This window comes from Grammomys surdaster, unplaced genomic scaffold, assembly GCF_004785775.1.
Source record: "Grammomys surdaster isolate TR1022 unplaced genomic scaffold, NIH_TR_1.0 187, whole genome shotgun sequence".
NCBI classification, from domain to species: domain Eukaryota; kingdom Metazoa; phylum Chordata; class Mammalia; order Rodentia; family Muridae; genus Grammomys; species Grammomys surdaster.
Genome location: NW_021604632.1, coordinates 9740686 through 9765937, shown reverse-complemented (window position 1 = coordinate 9765937; position 25252 = coordinate 9740686). Strand labels below are relative to the sequence as shown.

The window sequence follows — 25252 nt, the reverse complement described above, 5'->3', positions numbered from 1 at the left end:
ACACACACACACACACACACACACACACACACACACACACACACACAAATACCTAAATAGATGCAATAAAAGGAACAATGACTTCAAAGTTCTCAGGTGGGAATGGCCTCAGTCTGTTTTAAAACTACAAAATGCTTAGTGTGGTTGCTAACAAGGGAAGAAAGTAGGTGGCAAAGTCAAGATTAGCCAGCCAGGAGGGCTGGATAGCTCAGGGCTTTGAAGATAAAGTAGTAGTGAGCCTTTCTTCCAGATACCAGGAAATATTGGAAGGCCACAGACTATGAGTTACATATTCTAGATTCTGTAGCATCATAAGATTAGAGAGGCAGGATTTTTTTTGTTTGTTTTTTGAGACAGGGTTTCTCTGTATAGTCCTGGCTGTCCTGGAACTCACTCTGTAGACCAGGCTGGCCTCGAACTCAGAAATCAGCCAGCCTCTGCCTCCCAAGTGCTGGGACTAAAGGCGTGCGCCACCACCACCCGGCGAGAGGCAGGATTTTTAAAAAACTACTTTTTTATTATTTTATGTGTATGAGTGTGGACTTGGTGCCCAAGGAGGTGGTAAGACTCTGTGCGGGTGCTGGGAGTTGAATCCGGGTTTTTTGCAACAAGTGCTCTTAACCAGGCAGGGTTTTCCTGTTTTACTTTATTTCAAGTAGTCTGGACTGGCCTTGAGCTCCCTATATAGTCAGATAGAACCTTACACTCCTGTTCCTTTTGCCTTCAATTCCCAAGTGGTGGGCTTACCAGTGTGTACCACTATACCCAGACAGAAGATAGGCAGGTGTCTCGGGTTGCGGCGCGCCCCCCCCCCCGTGTGTGTGTGTGTGTGTGTGTGTGTGTTTTGTTGGAGGTGCCCAGGGCTTCATACAAAGTAAGTGCTCAACAACTGAACTACATCCTCAGCCCTTTTATTTTATTACATTTTAGGGGAGGGACATGCCGTAATGCATGCAAAAGTCAGAATAGCTATTACTATCTGTTCTCTACTTCTGCCATGTTGGTTCCAACAGTTTGGTAGTAAATACTTTCACCTACTGAGCCATATTGCCAGGCTTCTGACCTTTTTTTTTTTTTTTACCTCGAGACAGGGTTTCTCTGAGTAGCCCTGGCTGTCCTGGAACTCACTCTATAGACCAGGCTAGCCTCAAACTCTCGAACTCAGAAATCTGCCTGCCGCTGCCTCCCAAGTGCTGGGATTAAAGGCCACCACTGCCAGGCCAAAACCAATGTATTAATACTGTATAATTTTTTTCACATTTGTTAGTTTAGTTAACATTCAAAGTAATGGGAGACATTTTTATACATGTCATACGTGAGAGGGGGGGATAATGTTTGGGGTTTTGCATGTTCACATGTGTGCCAGTGAGTGTGGAGGCCAGAGGGCAATTTCTAGATATCAGTCATTCCTCCAGAGCCCTTCACATTTTCTTTTTGAGGCTGGCTGGGCAGGTAGCTGCAGGGCCATGTTTTTTGTTTTGTCTTGTTTTGTTTTTTTGGACACAAGGCATCTCTTTAGCATAGACTGGCCCAGAACTCACACAGTATTCTGTTCCTCTCTAAACCTCCTGAGTGCTGAGATTATGGGCATGAACTACTACTACGTAAGTCCATCTTTAGCCCTTAGAATAAAAATCTCTGAGAGGGGCCTGCTTTGCTGCTCTCAAAGATTGAGGCTCAGAGGTTGAGGGCTTCGTGCTCAGAGGCTCATGTTTCTCGGATTCAGTCGCTCATTTTTATCTTTAAGAGAACTCAGGTTGTCATCAGAGTTCTGCCTCAGAGGCCCACTAAACTTGAACAGTCCAATTCTACCTACCAGCTGCTGAGCTGGTCTCTCATCTCTGACAGGAGTATTGCTAGGGTTGAGGAGTGCACACAAAGTTCTTTGCACAATTGTCTCTTTTTTTGATCTGTGCCTGTTTTTGAGACCAGAGTCTCCATAGTGTGCCAGATCACTGCTATTACAGATTTTGTCTTTGGAAACACTTGAAATTTAAAAATACAGATAAAGCTTTTCTTTTAGGTCAACATTTATGGTTGGTTTCTTAGGGGCGTGAACAACCTGAAATTATGCACAAGATTTATCTTTTTGCATACTTCTTGGCAGAGACTTACAGATTTTGTGATTCTCGGAGCATCTTTGCACCCCAAAAAGTCTAAGGGTTCAAAAAAGGCTGATCTCAAGGGGCAGCAGCTCCTTGAGGAGCCTGGCTCTAGTCAGCCTGTGGGCTACTGAGGAAAAGCAGGAGGTGGTATAGCTGTTGGCTTCTCACAAGAGCTGTAGAAGACATAGGATGAAGAATAGTTTGTTTTTTTGTTTTGGTTTTTAAAGATTTATTTATTTACTTTATGTATGTGAGTACATTATCACTGTCTTCAGACACACCAGAAGAGGGCATCAGATCCCATTAAAGATGGTTGTGAGCCACCATGTGGTTGCTGGGAATTGAACTCAGGACCTCTGGAGGAAGATAAGAATTGACCAAGCAAGTCATTGTATCCTGGCCAAGGATTCGCATTCACAAAGTCCTGGTGAGGAAGGACTGGGCCTGTTGTGTGTGTATGTGGTGTTAGATGCAGAAAGAGTGACTGGCCAGCAAGACAGATGGGCATAGATTGCCAACAGCACAGCTTAGAGGTTTGATCTTATTTGTTTGTCGTGTTCTTTTTTTGTTTTGGATTTGTTTGGTTTTGCTTTTGAGACAGGGTCTAGTGTAATTCTGGGTGCCTAGAACTCACTGTATAGACCAGGCTACTCTCAAACTCTGGGAACCTCAGCCTCCTGAGAGAGAGCAGGGATTAAAGGTGTGTACTGCCTCTCTCTCTCTCTCTCTCTCTCTCTCTCTCTCTCTCGCTCTCGCTCTCGCTCTCGCTCTCGCTCTCGCTCTCGCTCTCGCTCTTTAATGTGTTTTATTTGTGTGGGTGTTTTGTGTGAGCTGGCTATCCTTCCAGTCCAGAAGAGAGAGCATCAGAGTTGGAGAGGTTATGTGGGTTCTGGGAAGTAAACCTGGGTTCTCTGGAAGAACAACCAAGCTTTTAACCACTCTGCCATCTCCAACCCTATCTTACATTTTTCTTTTTTTTAGCTAGGCTCTCACTCTATCCCTGGCTGGTCTTGAACTCACTGCGTTGCTCCCCAGGCTGGCCTTGATCTTCCAGCAGTCTTTCCACCTCAGTATTCCAAAAGCTGGGATTATGGGTATATGTTACACCTAACAGTTTATGTTGTATATTTCTGGGTTTTTTTTGTGTGTGTCCGCTGTGTGGCCAGAGAAGGGATCAGATTGGAGCTAGAGTTAGAAGAAGTTGTTGAATGTCCAGCGTAGATGCTGTGAGGCAGATTCGGATCCTCAGCTGAGTGATCTCTCTAGTCCCTTGGTTGGTTGATTCTGTTTGTTTATTTGTTTGTTTGTAAGTTATAGGGTCTTACTATATAGCCCTGGCTGGCTTGGATATCACTATGTAGACCAGGCTGGCCTTGAGCTCAACAGAGATCCTCCTGCCTCTGCCTCCAAGTGCTGGATTAAAGGCCTTGGGATTATCGCAAATATATCTTATTTTTTGAAACAAGCATTTTATTGTACAGTCTAGTGGCCCACAACTACAGCAGTCCTACTGTAGCCTACCAAGTGGTAGAGTTACAGGCATGTTCCATGTTCCTGGCTACTTATTTTAAGAGGAGTCTTGCTATGTAGCCCTGGCCTGCCTGAGTGCTGGGATTGGAGGAAGGCAATACCAAGCCTAGTTTACGGTTCAGTTATACAAGACCATGTCGGCCCTGATATCTAAATGAGCTTTAGGCAAGCCCTTCTGCATTGTTCAACCTATGCTCCATTTTCTTACATCTATAGCACAGTGACATGGAAACCTTATCACATGTCATATATTTTGATCCATGGCAATAAATACACAATCAGGCAGACCTGGAGGAAGGGTGGTGTTGGCTCCTGAAGCTGCTTTAGGTCTCCTTAAAGCAAAGGTCTTTATGCAATCTTTGGTTTTCTTGTTGTTGTTTTGTTTTGTTGGTTTGGTTTGTTTTTGAGACAGAGTTTCTAAGCCAGACTGGCCTCTAACTCCTTGTGTAGCCAAGAGACACCTTGAATTTTTGATCCTCCTGCCTCTACCTCCCAAGTGTTGTCATTACAGGCATATGCCACTTAACACCTGGTCTTTGGATTGCTAAGGGTTACATCCAAGGTTTTGTGCATATTAGGCAAGCACTCTCTACCCAGGCCCTGGTTTATTTTCTATTTTGAGACAAGGTACCACTAAGTTACCCAAATTGGCCTTGAACTCAGTCTGTAGCTGGGTAGCCCTTAGACCAGGCTTCTTCTTAAGTTCGCTTTTCAAATACCTAGCATTATAGGCTTATAGCACCAGGCCAGATTTTACCCAGTTTTGAAGATTCCTTTTCACCTCTCTGAGAGCTCCTAAGTTGTCTTGTTCCTAGTCCTTATGCTGCCCATGTGGACCAGCGTTTCATTTTGTCCCTCTGCTACTGCTTTAGCCAGAGATGTTTTCTATTAGAGAGTTAGCTTACCATTAACAATACTACTGCTGAGTGCGGTGGTGTACACCTCTGCAGGCAGAGTCAGGTGGATCTACGTAGCAAGCTCAAGGGCAGCCAGGGCTGCATACTGGGACCCTGCTTCAAAAGAAGCAAACACAAAACAAAACCCTACCTAACTGGACATGGTAGCATGCCTTTAATAAAACTCAGGAGGCAGAGTCAGATGGAAAACAGACCAGTCTGTCTACATAGCAAGTTCTAGGTCAGCCAGGGCTACACAGTGAGACTCTATCTCAGATAGATTCCTAGGGTAGATAAAAATAGATAGGACAGTACTGCTGAAAGAGAGAAACGCCCCCCTACTTCCTATGCTGCCCCACTGTCTTAGCACAAGCCAGCACATTTCTCTGCTCTCATTTGCTTTCCCTCTCTGCCATCCCTTGTCTGGTTTGGTTCTGTCACATACTTGGTGGCGCTGTTTCTTCTCCCTGGTATGTTCTTTCTAGGACCTCCCTTGATATGGGGCTGAGAGCAGAAGGAAGCTTGACCCTCATTATTCCTGCAGCTTTCCCCAAGAGCTCTTGGGAACTGGGCTAAGTATCTTGGCTTCTGGATTGGGTTGGGACATGCTGAGTGGATACTATGGTAGAAGACGCAGAGATGTGAGGGTAGGAAAATGTGGACAGTTCTTGGGAATTTGGAAATGTGACCAAAATTGGGTGTGAAACTGGTTGTAGATCCTATGCTTCTTCCATTTGTTGATTTGTTTCTTGGCACAAATGTGAACTGGGACACACCTTGTGTTCCTGTGTACAGGCGTGGCTGGGTCCAAGCTTTCTCCTCTGCTTGTTTTAGACTTTCCTGGACATTTCTTAGTCATCTGAGCATAGTTGCTATTTTTAGTACAGCTACCTCCCAGGGAACTTAAAATAAAACTGGCTTCATTTCCTTGCCTTTCATTGGCTAGCGTATCATCATAGGCTGGGATTGGATTTATCTCTGTCCCTTCCTGCTGGCTCTTCTGGCCTTCAGCGAGGTCATAGAGACTTAGTACTTACCATGTTAAGCTGTGTAACCACCAGCAAGCTGGAGTTACTGTCTTCAGTTTTGCAGAGGAGGATGTGGGAGCCCTAGAAGCAGTGATGTGCACTAGCTCCTACCACAACTAATGCTTTTCTGCTGGGGTGGAAATGTCCTCTTACTGTTGTGTCTCAGACCTGTTATCAGGACAGAGGGATGTGCTCCTCTGCAGTCAGATCCATACAGAACAGCATGTGGGTCTCTAGGGCCCATAGGAAATACAGCTGGTCCTCCCTTGGAGGGCTTTAACAAAGCCAAAGTAGCTTTTCTTCAGTGTCTTTGGGATGGTGGCCTTGAGCTTTTATGGAGACAGCCCCTCAGGAGCAGGGTAGTGGTGAGGCAGGATGCTGCACAGAACTACTGCCAGCTCATGCTTCATCTATGTTTCCCTTTCTCATTCTGTCACAGCTCTGAAGTGAGTAGAAAATACCATTATCACTGAAGAACTGACACCAGAAAAGACCAGGTCAAGAATCACCTGGCCTTAGATACTAGGTCGCTCCTTGGGACCTGCTGTGGTCAGGAATGGAGTCTTTAGAAGCCATGTATCCTTCCAGCCCCCCACCACCGTCACATCCCTGAGACACTATTAGAAGCTTGAAGGCTAAAAGAGAAACATTCTACACAGAAATGTTGATAGTTTCTGGTCTGATTAATGGGTAGAATGATTAATGGGCATTAACTCTGGCCTTGGAGGTTATTGAAAGGATTAAAGGAAAACTTGGAACTGAGGCTGGTGCTTAGTTCCTTCTTCTCCCCTTATTAGACATAGGGCCTATTCTGGTTTTCCTTTACCCCAGGTATATTCTCAACACCCATCTTGTATACCTGGCACCCCTCTGTCATCAACTTAGAAGTCCTTAGAAGATGGTTAAAAGTGGTTTCTACCACTCGTCAGGGTTGGGTAGGTCTGTAAGATCCCCAGGGTTGTCACATACCTTGAAAAAAATGGGTATCAACAGAGTCTTCCTGCATGAGGAGGCTAGGAAAAGACAGGCTACCTCTTGCTTCTGTGGTACTAACATTTCTGTCTTTGTCTTGCTGGTTTTCCAGGTCTCAGTGAGGTGGGTGACTCTCCAGGATGGGAGACAAGCCAATTTGGGAGCAGATTGGATCCAGCTTTATTCAGCATTACTATCAGTTATTTGATAACGACAGAACCCAACTAGGCGCAATTTACGTAAGTCTCCAATGTGAGAGCCAGAATAAAACCCTAGGAGATCAATTTGGATATCGAGTAGGAATTGTGGTGTTCTGCACAAGAAGTTTGGGCTTTGCCATTCAATGTGGTTGGCACCTTGTCAGGTCACATAGTCCTAGGAGTATCTCTCTGTAGCAGATATAGACTAGGATTCATTATCCTCTGGAGGCAGCAGCCATGAGCATTTTCAGTGCAATGCTGGCTTCTGGAGAATCCCATGTGTAGCTTCTTTTGAGGGCAGAGCATCTGAGTGCCTGTGGGGATAAAATAAAGTTAACCCAAGAAGTCTTCTAGGTAGGCATTGCTTCATGTTTTAATGATACTCATTTATTCATTCTTAATTCTGCCTGAGATTCAGCAACACAAGGGCATTCAGTCAGGCTAAACTACTAATGGATGTACCCAGGCTAGGAAGGAGTAGCCATAGATCCTGGTTTAGCCATCAGAAGTTGTCAGTATCTCTTCCATAATGTCAGGGTTCATTCAGAAATCTTGGAAATAAAGAAAGGTATCTTAAGAGTGGGAACAAATTCATCCTAGAAGATAAATTGTCTTTATGGGTTAGAGGGATTGTACCCAGGCCCTCATGCACATAGGACAGGTGCTCTATCACTGCCTGTACCCCCCAGTCAGTTCCTCTCAATGTCTCTTTTGGTCACAGGAATTTCACAGTTTTGTTCAGACTGGCCTAAGACCTGGATTCCTCTACCTAAGCCTCCCAAGAGGCTGGGAATACAGGTCATTGTAAAATAATTAAAGCAGGTTTGACACTTCCCCTTCTAAAAGACACTTTATCAAGATCCTAAAGAGTACTTTGTGTATATTGTTTCATAATTATTCAAATGTTTCCTATTTGATGATTGAGGAAACTAAAACTCAGAAAAATAAGCAACTTACAACTTGTCTAATGTTACAGTTGGAAGTAGCAGAAGTTCCCACCTCTTCCCACCACTACCTCCCCTTGCATGGGCCCTCAATATGTAGTTTAGGCTAGGTTTAGACACTTCATCCTGCTGTTGTTTCTTATTGGCTGAGTGTGGTGGCACACGCCTTTAATCCCAGCACTTGGGAGACAGAGGCAGGCGGATTTCTGAGTTCGAGGCCAGCCTGGTCTACAGAGTGAGTTCCGGGACAACCAGGGCTATGCAGAGAAACTCTGTCTCGAAAAACCTTAAAAAAAAAAAAAAAAAAAAGGCGAAATAGGGACTGGAGAAATGGCTCAGTGGTTAAGAGCTCTGACTACTCTTCCAGAGGTCCTGAGTTCAATTCCCAGCAACCACATGCTGGCTCACCACCATCTGTAATGGGATCCGATGCCCTCTTCTGGTGTGTCTAAAGACAGCTACAGTGTACTCATATACATAAAATAAATAAATCTTTAAAAAAATAAATAAATAAAAATAAAACAGAAGTAAAGAATTTTGAGGGGATTGAGGTGAGTTCCATACAGGGTTTCTCTATATGGGCTATCCTGGAACTTGCCAGGGTAGCCTCTAACTCAGAGATTGCCTCCCTCTGCTTTTAATCCTGAAGTGCTGGGATTAAAGGCATGCACTACTACCACTGGCAGAAAAAGAATTTCTAATTTAGAAATTATTGCTAATATAAATTTGGGACTCAGTCTTAATTTAATCTTGTTTCCAGATAAGTAAACAGATAAGTAAACTCATCTCCCCAAGTGAGATCCTTTTGAGGATTTTTTTTCTAAGGCTTTCGAATGCTGAGGCCCTGACCGTATTTCTTTCCTGTACACATTTAGATTGATGCATCATGCCTTACGTGGGAAGGACAGCAGTTCCAGGGAAAAGCTGCCATTGTGGAGAAGCTGTCTGTAAGTAAAGTCCAGACTGAGATACAGCTCGCTCTTTCATGCCTCTTCTGACGTCAGCTTACCTACCATTCTTTCTCTTGCAGAGCCTTCCGTTCCAGAAAATTCAGCATAGTATCACGGCGCAGGACCATCAGCCTACACCAGATAGCTGCATCATAAGCATGGTTGTAGGCCAGCTCAAGGTAGCAGTGCTACTGTGTTTCAGGGCAGGAGTAGGCAGGCAAAGCAGAGCCCTGGACTCCTGTGCCTTCCCTGTGGATGTAACCTGCTTATTGGGGGGGTCATCCAGAGTGACTGTCAACAAAACAAAACCCATCCAAATGGTTGCCTAGACCCGCATTGTTTAATGTGACAGCCATAAACCACTCCAGCTGACCTTTCTTACCTTCCTCTCCCTTCTTTCCTTGTTGCTGGATATTGAGTACATGCTAAACAGATGCTTTCTTACACTGAGCCACTCCCTTGACCCCACAATTATTTCTTCATATTTATTTTTGAGGTCAGATCTCACTGTGTATCCCTCGCTGGCCTAGAGCTTGCTCTGTAGACCAGACTGGCTCCACACAATTTTAAGCTAATTAAATTAAAATGTACTTCCTTGGTTGTATAGTTACATTTCAAGTGCTTATGGTCCATGGCTGTAGTTGCCAAAAGTTCTAGTGAAGAGCATTGGTTTAGAGCTATTATGGAAAGGGGGCAAGATGAGTAGGAACAGGGTCAAGCTGTACTGCCAAACTCTTGGGCTCCTGTGTTGTCCTGAGGTATAGATATACCTGCTGACAGGGCACTTAGAGATAATCTTCGGATAGCCCTCAATTCTGCCACCCAAGCTTGTGCTCCCACATTCTCTCTTTGAGACAAGCCCTCCTATGTAGACCAAGCCCTCTAATTCAGAAATCCTCCTGCCTCTGCTTAATAAGTGCTGAGATGAAAAGAGTCCCACCGTTACCAGCCCGAGTTGGCTCTTCATGTGCCAAACAAAGCAAATGAAGTCCCACCTTATTTCCCTTTCCCCATAGGAAAAGACAGTGAAAAAAATACGTTGTGTGTGTGTGTGATGCGTGTATTATGCCATTCTACACATATAGTGGTTAGAGGAGAACTTGTCTCCTTTCATTTTTACATGAGTCCCAGGGATCCAACTCAGGTCACCAGGGTCGTAGGCCAAGAGCCTTTATCCATTTAAGGTGTGTGTCACTGCCTATCTCCTTTACCCCTCTTAAGACCTGTCATGCTGATAATCAGACACTTTTCAAAAGCCTCTTCCCAAAGCAGAACAGATTGCCTGACCCCTTGGCCAGATCTCCGCTCTCTGGGACAGTGTCTTGGTAGAGTTGGTTCAGCACATGCCCGTGTGCACTCCCCTCTAGATCACCTGACTAGTGCTTCCTGAATCCAGTGTGGGTGTGGAAAGAGTGTTCTGTGGCTCTGAATTAGACCCAGACTTAATTTTCTATCAGTTCCTCTTGCTGTTTCAGAGCACTCTGCCCAGAACCTGCAACCAAGTAGGCCATTAGGGTTGAGGAGGCATTTCCAGGGAGCTCATCCTCTGCTTTCTTAAGCTGAAGTAATTAAGTAGTACGTCTTCACACCCATTCCTCCAGATGTTAGTGTCCTGGCCGGAGCTTCAGATGACTGGTCCTTGTTAACACTATTAGAAAAAGAAGTGAGGCTGGAGTGCGTACATGGGCCTCGTCCTGTTTCTGAATTGTGGTCAGAGGCTTGGGGCTGCCTTTCTCTGTTGCAGTGTTATGCTGGTCACTCCCCATCCTACTCCAACCCCTTATAAAATTGTGATCCTATTGTGAACTTTGTGTGTGTTTTATTTATTTGGTTTTTGTCGGGGGCTTATTTGCTTGCTTGATTGGTTTATTTGTTTTAAATAGCTTTGTCATACACACACTGACAGGCATGTGCCACCGTGCCCAGTGTAAACTCAGCTTTAAGATGTAAAACATTTACTCCATTTTATCAGTAATTTCTCCTGATTGGACTAACTGGTTTTATTGAACACTAAGATGGTTCACTATAAATTAGTAGTAAGTGCTACAAGATTCCTTAAAATTTTTGATCACTTTTATCCAGCGAGTTGAGTTAGAAGACAGCAAGTCCTCTGCCTTATTGCCTAGCTAAGTGGTGAAATGTGCTGCCTTTGAATATACATGTGAGTAGCCATTTATTGACACTTAAATGACCAGCAGTTTCACACATAGCAGTTCACATTCACAAGTTCCTATTCTGTACTGGAATTCAGGTTTAAGATAATTAGTACCGGATCCCAAATTGTACTGTCATTAAACATTCTTTCCATTCCTTAGCTCCCTTACTGAATCTTTTCTTTCTCCGTTCATACAGGCTGACGAAGATCCCATCATGGGTTTCCACCAGATGTTTCTATTAAAGAACATCAACGATGCTTGGGTTTGCACCAATGACATGTTCAGGCTTGCCCTGCACAACTTCGGCTGACCTCCTCCTGGCCAGATAGTCACGCTGTTTCCTCCTCCCTCTTCCCAATCCTATCTCACTCCTCCAGATGCTCCAAATATCATACACAAACGAGCAGGGCCGAGGTGGGAGTGGGTGCAGTGCGCTTCTGTCACCACGGTGTTGTGCATGATGTTTGGATGCTAGACTAGTTGCATCTGACAGGAAAAGTTTGTGTTGTACCAGCGCATGCCTTGGAAAGACTTAAGTAATGCAAAAGATTGTCGGTTTTTGGTTTTGTTTTATTTTATTTTATTTTTTTTTAATCTACTGACAAGTTGCTCTAGTAACCCAAAGAAGTGAAGGAGAAAGCAGCTGCCTCACCAACCGCCCAGATACTGATTTGTTCAGATGTTTCAATGCCTCATGATACAATAAAACCACAAAAATTTTCTTAACAGTTCAAATTGTTTTAATTAGTTAAGTAGTTGGCTGGGCATCAACAGTTCTGGCCCAGTGTCTCTCATGCGACCCTCCCCTCTGCCTCACCATAACAGTACCTGGTGCAAGGAGCAAATTCACTCAAGTGGCAGTCCCAACTAAGCCCTCAAGCCTGCTAGGGCAGAGTTCTCTTCCACCCCAGGTCTTTGGAAAGCAGGTTTGGACTGAAGGCTCTTCAGCCAACTCTGTCTGACACCTGTAGCCTCTGCTCTGTAGATTTGGGTCTAGTAGCAGGGTAGATACTCTGTAGTAGCTAGAAAGACCTTGGTAAATAGGACTTCCCATGTTTGTACCCTCTGGGTTGAAGTCCCAGATGGAGAGGCCTGGTGTATGCCCAAAATGAATGACATTCAGATGCCCACATTCCCCAGGCAAAGCAAGAGATGCTGTATTGCCTGCTTGGGATGTCAGAGCCAGGCCCCTGGGTGGAGTATCAGTTCCACACTCTGGAAGGAATCAGTGTGAAGGAGTCTAGCTCTATCTAGCTCTCCCCTCAAACTTGTGCAGGGCATTTATACACCATCTCCTTACTTTCCACATACCCCATACTCTTCAAATCCCAGGAAGTCTTAACTATTATGGCAGTTTCTGCCCTGTTTCTTAGTTTGGGCACAGGTCTTGCTCAGTACAATATATAATTTAGCTTTTCATCCATAAGACTTCTGGATAGTATAAAGCTACCAAAATAGCTACTGCAAGCTAGAAGCAAGCCCAGGATTTTGGGCTTAGGAATGGCTAGGCACACCTGAAAGTTCCCACCCACCCACCCTCTGCTCCCTGCCATCCTGAACTGTGAGGGGAGAGTAAAGGTTTCCACATACTCCACAGGTTGCCTGGTTACACCAGCACAGTCATGAACTCTACATAGGAGGTTCCCGTGGGATTGATCTCAAGCTGCTGTGTATTGGGGGAAGTAGGGGTGGGAGAGGTAGATGCCAGCTGCCTCTTAACCCACCCTGTATAAAATCTGCAATACAGCTTCTTCCATGTACCTGTGCCTGAAATGTCTGCAATAAAGAGGTGTTTGTAAACTATGGTTTCTTTATTCCTAAGTTAAAGTTGCTGTGTGGGACAAGGGGTTACTGGGGACAGTTGGTAACAACGACTGTTTTTGTGGTAGAAACTATCTTCCCTTGCCCTTGTATTTCCTGGGGCTTATGACCTCGCAGATGTCTTGGTCTTACTCCTAACGGGGAACAGACCCTTACCAGTTCACCGTTATTTAAGGTCTGAAAAGTCACTACCTGAGTGGTAAAGTTGGCTTTCTTGTACCATTATCCAGAGTTAATCAGACTGGGCTAGGACCTAGATTGGATCTCCGGAGATAGTAGGGTTTTAGGCAACCCAATGCTCTATGACTACATTTGCTCTTTCTCAGTCTTCTGAAATTTCCCCTCTACTGGGCTAGCCAGTAGTAAGCCTACTTAGGCTCCCTCTGATAGGAACTAGGTCTCCCAGAGCTCGGAACCTTTCTTCTGCGGTCGTTGTAGGTTCCGGGAGCGAAGGTCAGTGGGACCGGAAGTGGAGGCGGTTGGTGGGGTTGGCAGAGCTTACGGACGCAGTCCGGGTGGCGGTTTGCGAACTGTGGGTGGGTTTTGTTAGTGCTCTGTCTCCTGCTCTCTAGCGGGGTCGCGGCTGGGCGAAATTGGACACTGTGCGGAGGTAGAGGAACTAACGTCGGGCGAACAGGACTCTCGTGGCTGGGCCCATGGCCTCCTGCGCGAGCATCGACATTGAGGACGCCACGCAGCATCTGCGGGACATCCTCAAACTGGACCGGCCCGCCGGAGGTGAGCCGGGATAGGGTGGGTAGGCTCTTAGCGAAATGGAGAACGTATGGCCTGAATCTGAACAGTTTTCGGGTGCCGCAGGTTCCTTTAGCCAGACTCAGAATCCTCCTGTTTGATTGCGGAGGACAGAAATTGGACATGGATGATCCCTGGGTATATCCAGAGAATGGCGCAGACCCCTGGGTGTTACCCCTCCCCATCCTATGCCAGACCATTCTGCCTTGTTCTTAAGTATTTTGGCTGAAGGTAAGGCCCCTCCTCGGATTCCACCTAGTCCATCTGTTTTCTTTGCCTACAAACTCCAGTGTTTTTGAGTACTGGCCCCGTGTACCTCCTCGCCGTGGTTCGAGGCCTGGTGCAGTGTCGGTTTAGCGAAATCTAGGCCTAGAATTAAGTGATATGTTGAAGAGCCTCTGTGCCCACCCTGCAACTTGGCTGTTCCCCAAAATTGTATACTCCAGACCTGATGTTGCTCTGAAACCGATTTTATGGCAAAAGGTGGACAAACCCCAAATTCATGTTTCTACTGAACTGAAGTCAGATCACAGACTGGCTCTGATTAGATTAGATTCCAAACGTCTGCAAGCCCATATGTTCCCAATTCATCCGAGTTTTACTTAGGGCTACTCCTGCCAGATAAAGAGTTCCCAAGACACAAAGCCAACAGTATTGTAATATAATGTTATTGTAAAAGAGGATTGTTGGGGTACTGTGATGAGAATGGGGAAATATGGTGAGAGAGATAGAGGGCTTGTTTGAGAGAAGACTGTTAAGGCTAGTTTGGATACTATAGACAGGAGACTGAATGTCTTCTACTATGTAGAAGACACATACCACAAAAAGGAAATAGTATGTATGAAAATAGGTGCTTCAGTGTGATTCAGATATGTTTGAACGTTGTAGTGGTTGATCGGTGATAATGATGTACGTATTGAGAAATGATTCTTTTCTCACACCTTTTATTCCTGCTGGTGGGACCCAGACTGCTAAAGCAGGCACTGGTACTCTCCAGTGGAATTAGCTGACACATACACAGATAATCCACTTGCTGTCTGAGACTCCTGGGCCTTGTGCTTTCAGTGTGTGCTCCCTTAACTCACAAGGTGGTTAGTACCTCTGATGCCCACCATCAGCTGAGCAGACTGTACTATGTACAGACTTTGTAGAGCCTGGCATGATTAACTGTATAGCCTAGGCCTGTTTATCCTCACAATAGACTGCTATCCCTGAGCAGCTAGAGTGGTTCTAGTCCTAGTGAAAGCTAGAGGGTCTTTTGTTGTCATTGGTTTGGGTGTTTGTTTGTTTGTTTGTTTGTTTGTTTTTCTGAAATAAAGTTTCTCTGTTTAGCCCCGGCTGTCCTAGAACTTGCTCTGTGTAGACCAGGCTTGTCTCAGACCCAGAAATCTGCTTGCCTCTGCCTCCAGAGTGCTGGGATTAAAGGTGTATGCCACTACTGCCCACCTGATGGTTTTCTTTTCAAGTAGCTTTTGCTTGTCTCTTCCTTGAAGGACTTATCAGACCTAAGACTGTTTTATGACTGAAAACTTGGTCTTTTCCTGAAGTGCCTTCTTGTTAGCTGGGAGTTTGGGAAATGGTATCTGAATTAATGAGTTTTTGAAACATAGCCAAGAAACCAGGCATAGTGACATTCACTATATCACTTGGAGTAGGTACTACTCCACAAGTAGTCCTAGCACTTGGGAGGCAGAGGCAGAATTGTCAGCTGAAAGCTATCTCAGGCTACATGTTGAAGCCAAATCTCAATAAGAAAATAAATAACTACATAAATGGAGACATAGCTCAGTGGTAGAGCAGTTGTCTAGCATGTGCAAAGAAAGCCCTGAGTTCCAGCCCTAGTACTACCTCCTATTCCAAACAATAACAAAAACTCACCTTGCATGCAAGCGATGTCTAGCACTCAGTCCTCAGCACTGAATAGGAGTGGGACCAGCCATTGCAGACATCTACAATAATGGCATTCCTGATTCCACACGCCACCACATGCCTATAGCTACTCTCTTCTTTGTCTAGTTCCCCATGTGCCTTTCTTTCTGAGTTTACCTGCCCAAGGTGGCTTGTTAACTAACTCAGTATGTCAGACCCTCCTCCTCTTTCTTTGCATTAGGAACCCTTCTCCACAAACTCCCACTGTGTTTGAGTTCTGGTATCTCACACAGACTCTCAGCTGTTCTGTATGTTGCCTTGTAACAGTCGGTCCACCAGCTACAGCTGACTAAAACATAAAAGCCTTGTAGAGCCAAGCGTGCTAGCGTATACTTGTAATTCCAGCACTTAGGAGGCAGAAGCAAGAGGATCTCAACTTCAAGGCCATCCGACTACACAGGAAAGCCCTGTCTCAAGAGGGATGAGCTTCCCTGGCTCTCACAGCACAGAGAAAGAGGCTGAACAACCTAGCCTCGGCTCACAGGCAGTTTCAGCCTCTACCCTTCCCATGTTTTGTTTCTGGATTGTTTGTTTTAGACTTACTTATCCTATTGTTTGTGTATTTTTGTCTGCATAAATGGATGTGTACTACATAGGAGCTTGGGGCCTGAGGAGGTCAGAAGAAGGTACCACATCCTTGGAATTGGAGTTACACATGGATATGAACCAATTGCTGCTTAAACACAGGCGTTTCTCTGACTTCTTTCTGTTTTGTTTTGAAACAGGATTTCATTATGTAGTCTAGGCTAGCCTGAACTTCATATACAGCCTAGCATCTCCCTAAACTCACAGTCTTTCTGTCTCATCCTCTCAAATGATGAGATTACAGGCATGTGCCACAACACCCAGCATCTCCCATGTTTGTATGTTGTAAATGTAATTGCTATGATATCCTGATTGTCCTCATACCCTCCTTCAAATTAAGCTTGCTTGCTATTCTTAGCCCAAATATTAACTGGCCTGATTTGGGGGGTGGGTTTGTTTGCTTGTTGGTTGGTGCTGAAGATCAAATCAAGGGCCTCACATACAGTAAATAAGCAGGCAAACATGCTACCACTAAGCTGTACCTCTGGTCCCATTGGAAGGTCTTTGCTAGTTTGTAACCTTCTCATAGGTAGAAGAGTCTCATGTTCATCCTTGGTCCTGCTACATAACTACTCTTACAGAATGAAGAATGATCAAAGGACTCTCCTCCCCAGTGGTCTAGAACTGTAGAAGAAGCTCGTGGCAGGCAAAGCAACCTTTTCTCAGTGTCCTTTTCTTTCCCTAGGTTCCAATGCCGAAAGCCAAAGGCCATCCAGTGCCTATAATGGAGACCTCAATGGGCTCCTGGTCCCGGACCCGCTCAGTTCAGGTGATGGTAACTCAACAAACAAACCTGGTATACGGGCCATGCCACCCATTAACCTGCAGGAAAAGCAGGTCATGTGAGTACCTGAGAAATAGTAACAATGATAATGATATCTTTGCAGGTTTTGCTTAGCTATAGGGATAAGATTAAAGTCAAATGGGCAAGCAGCCTCTGCTTCCTCTCTTATGGATGATCTGAGGCAGAGTAGTATACCTCACTAAATATATTCTAAGAGAAGAGATGAGGACAAGCTAAAGACTTGGCCTGGATGCCTAGTGTAGAATGGAGTTAATGGAGGTGAGCTAGGGGAGCTGTGTGTGGGAACCAGGCAGAGCACGGAGTCTGGGACTAGGCATCTTCATCAGGTCAGTATCTCCATAGCACCCTCTACTGAGCCTTTTGGTGAACAAGAGACTAGGTTTATGTACCTTTTCCAGTTGCCTTTCTGGAGATGACAGCTCCACATGCATTGGGATTTTGGCCAAGGAAGTGGAAATTGTGGCCAGCAGTGATTCTAGCATTTCCAGCAAGGCACGGGGGAGCAACAAGGTGAGTACCAGGATTTTGTGGCATATATACTGTGTGGGAGTACTCTCATGCATGCTGCCAGTTCCTATGGGAACCACTATGGTAAAGAGCATACCTTATTTTCAGAAAACCAGTGTTGACTCCCAAACCTGTGGAAATCTGATCTAGGAGATGTCAGTGGGTACTAGGTTTATACCTGTGGACCTGTCCTGTCCTCAGGATTGTTAAGTACTCCATCCCTCAGCTTCTTCAACCTTCCTTACTCTGAGTTCTCAGGTGAAAATCCAGCCTGTCGCCAAGTATGACTGGGAACAGAAATACTACTATGGCAACCTGATTGCAGTGTCTAACTCCTTCTTGGCATATGCCATTAGGGGTAAGTAAGAATATGGAGCAAGAGGGAAGTGTTCTGCTACAAACCCCAGAGATACAGATGTAGTCAGATGCTAGGGCACAGTAGAGGTTTGTCAGCCTTCCTTGACATCTCCCAGGATTGGGGGTCAGGAAAACCAGACTCGGTACTGTGGTGATAGTAGGTGGCAGGCAAGGACAGGGCTCCTGTGCTGCTACCTGGGGCTGGATACTTGCTCATGATCCTCTGCTTTTCTGATTCCAGCTGCCAACAACGGCTCAGCAATGGTGCGTGTGATCAGTGTCAGCACTTCGGAGCGGACCCTGCTCAAGGGTTTTACAGGCAGTGTAGCTGATCTTGCTTTTGCACACCTCAACTCTCCACAGCTTGCCTGCCTAGATGAAGCTGGCAATCTTTTTGTGTGGCGCTTGGCTCTGGTTAAGGGTAAAATTCAGTATCCATTCCCAGGCCAGGGGACTGAAAAAGCAGAGCTGGGCTTCAGGCCGGGGCTGCTGAGGGTTACATCATCATCTGCCTATCTAGCCTTAACTCCCTACTCAGAGAAGAGATTTTAGTCCATATCCGGCAGCCAGAGGGCACCCCACTGAACCACTTCCGAAGGATCATCTGGTGCCCTTTCATCCCTGAGGAGAGTGAGGACTGTTGTGAGGAGAGTAGCCCGACAGTGGCCCTGCTACATGAAGACCGGGTGAGAGGGCTGGCTATGGTGAAGAAAGGGTCAGAACTGCCTTATGTGCGCATAGACTAAATACCTCCCTGAACCCCTAGGCTGAAGTGTGGGACTTGGATATGCTTCGCTCCACCCATAACACCTGGCCTGTGGATGTCAGCCAAATCAAGCAGGGCTTTATTGTGGTAAAAGGCCATAGCACGGTAGGTCTACAGCCAGTCTCCTCCCTGCCTTTCCCCTCCTCTGTGTTCTTCTACTCCCCATGCCCATAGCTGCCCAAGGGGCTTTACCAGTATGTTGCCTATGGGGATGTTGAAGAAAAACTGGCTGTCGCTTGTTCAAGTCGTTCCTAATCTAGCTGTGCTCTGCAAGTCGGTTTTATCTGTAGCGCCTACCCACTTCAGTCAGTCACACAGGAGTGTGAGGCTACTGTTGGTCAGCCCAACTCACTACCATCTTCATTTAGGAAGGGCTCATTCTTACCTCTGGTCAGAAGCCAAAGCAAAGCTTTTTGGGTTCTTCACAGTGCCTAAGTGAAGGAGCCCTCTCCCCTGATGGGACTGTCCTGGCTACCGCAAGCCATGATGGCTATGTTAAGTTCTGGCAGATCTATATTGAAGGTCAGGATGAACCAAGGTAAGGCAAGATTTGAAAGACACTAGTGTCTGCCTTATTTAGAAAGAGGGACAGATGATTCACTCAAACTGTTTACCTGTCTGCTTGCAGGTGTCTGCATGAATGGAAGCCTCATGATGGGCGGCCTCTTTCTTGTCTCCTATTCTGTGATAACCATAAGAAACAGGATCCTGAGTGAGTGAGTGGATAGACAAGTAGGTGGGCTTTTCTGTGGGCTTCTAGCTGGTAACCAGTCAGTGCCTGTTGCTTTTCAGGGTCCCATTCTGGAGGTTCCTCATTACTGGCGCTGACCAGAATCGAGAGCTGAAGATGTGGTGCACAGTGTCCTGGACCTGCCTACAAACCATTCGGTAAACTAGAGTGAGGGAGATAGGCCAGGGATTATAGCTTCTTTGAATTCTCAGTCTTACTTGGTCTGCTTCTTGGCTTTCTAGCTTCTCCCCAGATATCTTCAGCTCAGTGAGTGTGCCTCCCAGCCTGAAAGTTTGCTTGGATCTCTCAGCGGAGTATTTGATTCTTAGTGATGTACAACGAAAGGTAGGCTGCTGTGGTGGTACACTGGAAGAGCTGGTGTTGCTGGGAAGGACAGGGCTATGTGACGTAGTCACAGCCCTTACAGCCTCAGCTGAGTTAGGAGTGTGTTACTCACGCAGGTCCTCTATGTGATGGAGCTGCTGCAGAACCAGGACGAGGGCCGTGCTTGCTTTAGCTCCATCTCTGAGTTCCTGCTCACCCACCCTGTGCTGAGCTTTGGCATCCAGGTTGTGAGTCGCTGCCGGCTACGGCACACTGAGGTCCTGCCTGCTGAGGAGGAGAATGACAGTCTAGGGACTGGTGAGGTGCCCTGGGCTCAGGGTTATATGTTGGTATGTGGGAAGTGTCCATGCACAGAGCAAGTCCAGGCCTTGATGATCCACACTGTCCTTCCAGAGAGTTCCCATGGAGCTGGTGCCTTGGAATCTGCAGCTGGCGTGCTTATCAAGCTCTTTTGTGTGCACACTAAGTGAGTGTGTCAGGGAGGCCTGCCATGTCCTGTCTGTGTTGCCCTACCCTACTGGCCCTGGCATTTTTGAGTATTCTGTTCTCCCCTTTGTTGTTCTTTAGGGCACTACAAGATGTCCAGATCCGCTTCCAGCCACAGCTGAACCCTGATGTGGTGGCCCCACTCTCTACCCACACTGCTCATGAGGACTTCCGTGAGTAAGGGGACAGGAGGGAGACAGGTCCCACTGATGTGGCTTTGAGATCTGACTCAGCAGCTTTCCCAACAGCATTTGGAGAGTCGAGACCTGAGCTAGGCTCTGAGGGGCTAGCTTCAGCTGCTCATGGTTCCCAGCCTGACCTCCGACGCATTGTGGAACTACCTGCACCTGCAGATTTCCTCAGTCTGAGCAGTGAGACCAAGCCCAAGCTGATGACACCTGATGCTTTCATGACACCCACTGCCTCCCTGCAGCAGGTACTTACTTCCTTAGTGGAGAGAGGTCTCGTAATGTCCCATTAGCTGACCTTAGTGCTCATTCTCTGGATCTTCCCAGATCTCTGCCTCCCCTAGCAGCAGTAGCAGCAGCAGCAGCAGCAGTAGCAGCAGCAGCAGCAGCAGCAGTAGCTCTCTAACAGCTGTGTCTGCTGTGAGCAGCTCCTCAGCCATGGACCCCTCCTTGCCCAGGTAAAGTAAAAATCAGAATTGGGTCTAGGGCCAGACTGTAATGAATTACAGTTGCTAATGCCTCGCCTTTTTGCCAGTAGGCCACCTGAGGAGCTGACCTTGAGCCCCAAGCTGCAGCTAGATGGCAGCCTGACTATAAACAGCAGCAGCAGCAGCCTGCAGGCAAGCCCTCGAAGCCTTCTTCCGGGCCTGCTCACAGGCTCAGCTGACAAATTGATTCCCAAGGGACCTGGTCAGGTGTGTCTCTCTCTGTGTGTGTGTGTGTGTGTGTGTGTGTGTGTGTGTGTGTGTGTGTGTGCGCGTGCGTGTGTGTGTGTGTGTAAGAGAGAGGGGAGGGCAAGCACACGCGGAGGGGAGGGACATGCATGAGTATAAAGTACTGGGTAGCAGGTGGAGGGCAATGGGAAAGATTGGAGCACTCTTCCTTCATACTTTTCTGCTGACCCTGCTTGGCCTTGGAAGTGTCACATTTCCCCAAAGGTTAGAGCAGCCTTCCATGTTCCCTGGAGGGCATCTTATCAGCCTCCTGTCCCCATATCTTGTGAACAGAGGCCCTGCCTTCTACTTGTACCCCTCTTTCCTCTTTCATTATGTCTTGTCACTACAGATACCAGTACCTTATTTTTGTGCTTCTTAGCCCTTATTACTTAAGCCTCTGTCTTTGTCTCTTTTCAGGTATCTACTGCTGCCTCTGCACTATCCTTGGATTTGCAAGAAGTGGAGCCATTAGGGCTACCTCAGGCCTCCCCAAGTCGCACACGTTCTCCTGATGTGATCTCCTCAGCATCCACTGCCCTGTCCCAGGACATTCCTGAAATTGCATCTGAGGCCCTATCCCGTGGCTTTGGCTCCTCTGTTCCCGAGGGCCTCATTGAGCCAGACAGCATGGCCTCAGCCGCCTCAGCGCTACACTTACTGTCTCCTCGGCCCAGGCAAGGCCCTGAGCTTGGCTCTCAGCTCAGTCTGGATGGAGGCCCTGGGGATGGGGATAGGCATAGTACCCCTTCCCTACTGGAAGCAGCCTTGACCCAGGAAGTTGCAACCCCTGACAGTCAAGTCTGGCCTACAGCACCTGACATCACTCGTGAGACCTGTAGCACACTAACTGAAAGGTGAGAAGCTTAGAAGGGGAAAATTATGCTGGGGGGCTGGGGGAAGAGTGTACATTAGGATTAGCCACTACTGAGTCAGTGTGTTTCCTTAGCCCCAGGAATGGCCTCCAGGAAAAGCACAAAAGCCTGGCTTTCCACAGGCCACCTTATCACCTGCTGCAACAACATGACAGTCAGGACACAAGTGCTGAGCAAAGGTGAGCACGGCCTTGTTCTATCCCTCTCCTCCAATAAGGCAGAGCAGTCCATAGGGGAACAGCAGGTGAGCGTCCACTTAGCCCTCCTCTCCTTCCACAGTGACCATGATGATGAGGTTGCCAGCCTCGCCTCTGCCTCAGGAGGGTTTGGCAGCAAAATTCCTACTCCACGGCTGCCTGCCAAGGATTGGAAGACCAAGGGATCCCCTCGGACTTCACCAAAGCTCAAGAGGAAAAGCAAAAAGGATGATGGGTAAGAAGATTCTGGGACCAGGGCCAGGGGTGGTCTCCTAAGCTGCCTGATGTGACCTGTCATGCTTTTTTGCCTATGTAGTGATTCAGCTGTGGGATCCCGGCTCACAGAGCACCAGGTATGTAAGGGAGTACCTTTCTCCCATGGGACCCCATCCTACAAGGGTGGGAAGGACTTTGAACTATTTCTTTTTTTGGTGGGTGGAGATAGAAAGGACAGACAGACATTGTGTAAGTTGTCAGTGCTTCTGGCAGGCGGCAGAGCCCCCTGAAGACTGGCCAGCACTAATTTGGCAGCAGCAAAGAGAACTGGCAGAGCTATGGCACAACCAAGAAGAGCTGCTCCACCGTCTCTGTGCCCAGCTGGAAGGTCTTCAGAGTACTGTCACAGACCATGTAGAGCGTGCCCTGGAGACACGGCATGAGCAAGAGCGTATCCTTGGGGTAGTGTCACAGCATGGCAGTAAGGTGCACTAGCATTCTTGCCTAGGAAAGGCGTAGGTCCTGTTGCAGGCCTGTTCCTTAGCTCCACCACAGAACGGCGGCTCGAGCGGGCACTGGCTGAGGGGCAGCACCGGGGTGGGCAGCTGCAGGAACAACTGACACAGCAGCTGTCCCAAGCATTGTCTTCAGCTGTGGCTGGACGGCTAGAGCGCAGCATAAGGGATGAAATCAAGAAAACGGTTCCTCCATGTGAGTTTTCCATGAGATTCCTTTCAAGTGGGCCAGGTGGGTGTAGGGCACTTTCAAACTTCTGATTCTATCCGCCTTTTCTAGGTGTCTCCAGAAGTCTGGAGCCTGTGGCAGGCCAACTAAGCAACTCAGTGGCTACCAAGCTTACAGCTGTGGAAGGCAGCATGAAAGAGAATATCTCTAAGCTACTCAAATCCAAGGTGATGTAGTGTCCAAGATGGGGAAGTGTGGCTAGACAGGCCAGATTAGACTCTGGCTTTCAACTTGACCCTCCCCTATATTTTAGAACTTAACAGATGCCATTGCCCGTGCAGCTGTAGACACGTTACAGGGACCAATGCAGGCTGCCTACCGGGAAGCCTTCCAGAGTGTGGTACTGCCAGCTTTTGAGAAGAGTTGCCAGGCTATGTTCCAGCAAATCAATGACAGCTTTAGGCTGGGCACACAGGAATGTGAGTGTCGTCATAAAACCCAACGTAGTAGGAGTGGTTGTATTCTGTCGTTACCCCTTCTATGATTCCCATTGTTACCCTTTAGATTTGCAGCAGCTGGAGAGTCACATGAAGAGTCGGAAGGCACGTGAACAAGAAGCTAGGGAGCCTGTGCTGGCCCAGCTTCGGGGCCTGGTCAGCACACTGCAGAGTGCCACTGAGCAGATGGCAGCCACTGTATCTAGCAGTGTTCGGGCAGAGGTGCAACACCAGCTGCATGTGGCTGTGGGCAGGTGTGTGGACAGAGCTCTAGGTGAGGTGGTAGGTCAGAAGGGCCAGAATGGGCTTCCTGTCCACCTCACTGGCTTACTTCCCTTCGCAGCTTGCAAGAATCAATCTTAGCACAAGTACAACGCATTGTCAAGGGTGAAGTGAGTGTGGCACTTAAGGAGCAGCAGGCCACTGTCACTTCCAGCATCATGCAGGCTATGCGTTCAGCTGCTGGCACACCTATCCCCTCTGCCCACCTTGACTGCCAGGCCCAACAAGCCCATATCTTGCAGTTACTGCAGCAGGGCCACCTCAATCAGGCCTTCCAGCAGGTATGTTAGTGTTAGGCCCTAATCATTGAGTAGCACTTGACAAAGATGTGTCCTGTCAGACGCACTGGTTCTGTTTGGCTCTCCAGTCCATTACCTCTATTGCTCCTTCATGCTAGACCATGTCCTTCTACCGTAGCCCGCCTTTTCTGAGGGAACCTTTGTAATCTGATATTCTAAAATAGACTTACAGCCCTATCAGAGTTTCTGAACATCACTTCTGGAATTCTTAGAATCCAACTTTGGTCTTCTGGCCATAGGCCATACACCTCAAATAAGAAAGTGTTCCATCCTGGTATTAAGGATAAATTAGCATGCTATCTTGTTCTCCTCCCAGGCACTGACTGCTGCTGATCTCAACCTGGTGCTGTATGTGTGTGAAACTGTGGACCCAGCCCAGGTTTTTGGGCAGCCACCCTGTCCACTGTCCCAGCCCGTTCTCCTTTCCCTAATCCAGCAGCTAGCATCTGACCTTGGAACTAGAAGTGACCTCAAGCTCAGGTGAGTGGGACAGTCAGGGAGCAGAAGATGAGCTGGGGTAGAGATGGACAGCAGTTCATAGCAGACACCCACTCTTACCTGACTCCCAACCCTAATCTTTCTACCTGTATTCTCTACCCGTTCCCATATGAAGCTTAGAAAGTTTCTTTTTCATTATTCCTCTGGGCTTCAGTGCCACCAGGGGGCACTCCTTTCTGCTGGCATCCAGCTGTAGCCTGCCTTTCTCCCCCCTCCCCCCCCATCCCCAGCTACTTGGAAGAGGCTGTGATGCACCTGGACCACAGCGACCCCATCACTCGAGACCACATGGGCTCTGTCATGGCTCAGGTGCGCCAGAAGCTCTTCCAGTTCCTGCAGGCTGATCCACACAACTCACTTGGCAAAGCTGCCCGCCGCCTCAGTCTGATGTTACATGGTCTCGTGACCCCTACACTCCCTTAGCCATTCAAACAGGGATGGGGTGACACTGAAGGCCATTCGGCAGGTTTAGGTCAAGGCAGGGCCATGTCTGCTGTTTTCCTGCTCAGCCCTTCATCTCTGGTGTTTGGAGGGAGGTAAGCAGCAGGGCACACTGGCAATGGTCTACTGATTGTGGTAACCAGCAGGGTTAGGCTGGGCCCAGTGCAGGTATTGTGCCTGAAGCATGACCCCAAGATCGTGACACCACTTGAGTTGAATTTTCCATGTTCCTTTTTACCTCTAATTTGGATCTTTTTGTTTTTGAAAAACATTGAGAAATTCAATTAAAGGCTTTTGGAATAAAAGAAAGTTATGTGTGTGATTTTAGTTTGTCTTTGATGTGACTATATTCTTTCCTCCCTTTGAGGAAGTCTGTCTAAACCAACCCATCCTGGGGTGCCCTGGCACCATTCTCGTCTGATAAACTGCCTACTCCCCTGTCCAATTCAGACAAAGCTCCTAGAGCCAGCTCGGCATCAGTTTGCCTCCTCTCCAGG

General features: G+C 47.3%; 2 protein-coding genes across 6 annotated transcripts in view; both read left to right on the top strand.

The window, feature by feature from the left end:
• Window positions 1-11516, top strand: part of Nutf2 (nuclear transport factor 2) — a 22442-nt gene extending 10926 nt beyond the window's left edge. Inside the window, exons 2-5 of the mRNA XM_028768546.1 lie at window positions 6644-6770; window positions 8551-8622; window positions 8706-8804; window positions 10978-11516. Of these exons, the coding sequence (XP_028624379.1) occupies window positions 6672-6770; window positions 8551-8622; window positions 8706-8804; window positions 10978-11091 (384 nt within the window). The 5' untranslated portion in view covers window positions 6644-6671 and the 3' untranslated portion in view covers window positions 11092-11516. The remainder of the gene's footprint in view (window positions 1-6643; window positions 6771-8550; window positions 8623-8705; window positions 8805-10977) is intronic.
• A 1542-nt stretch (window positions 11517-13058) lies between these two features.
• Window positions 13059-25082, top strand: Edc4 (enhancer of mRNA decapping 4). 5 transcript variants are annotated; one of them, XM_028768689.1, is made up of 29 exons: window positions 13059-13340; window positions 16555-16711; window positions 17073-17184; window positions 17440-17539; window positions 17780-17969; window positions 18077-18224; window positions 18305-18409; window positions 18733-18842; window positions 18933-19016; window positions 19097-19192; window positions 19277-19379; window positions 19496-19676; window positions 19773-19845; window positions 19947-20038; window positions 20114-20301; window positions 20381-20511; window positions 20592-20748; window positions 21187-21623; window positions 21716-21820; window positions 21921-22073; window positions 22155-22191; window positions 22328-22505; window positions 22610-22765; window positions 22850-22965; window positions 23052-23217; window positions 23303-23489; window positions 23579-23798; window positions 24133-24296; window positions 24545-25082. In XM_028768689.1, exons 1-29 carry the CDS (start codon window positions 13259-13261, stop codon window positions 24735-24737), a joined length of 4221 nt encoding a protein of 1406 aa, XP_028624522.1. In that variant the 5' UTR covers window positions 13059-13258; the 3' UTR covers window positions 24738-25082. The 5 variants fall into 5 exon arrangements, with proteins under 5 accessions (XP_028624522.1, XP_028624519.1, XP_028624521.1 ...); XM_028768686.1 differs by having other exon boundaries at window positions 13075-13340; window positions 22316-22505; window positions 24545-25075; XM_028768688.1 differs by having other exon boundaries at window positions 13075-13340; window positions 20589-20748; window positions 24545-25075.
• Window positions 25083-25252: the final 170 nt, after the last annotated feature.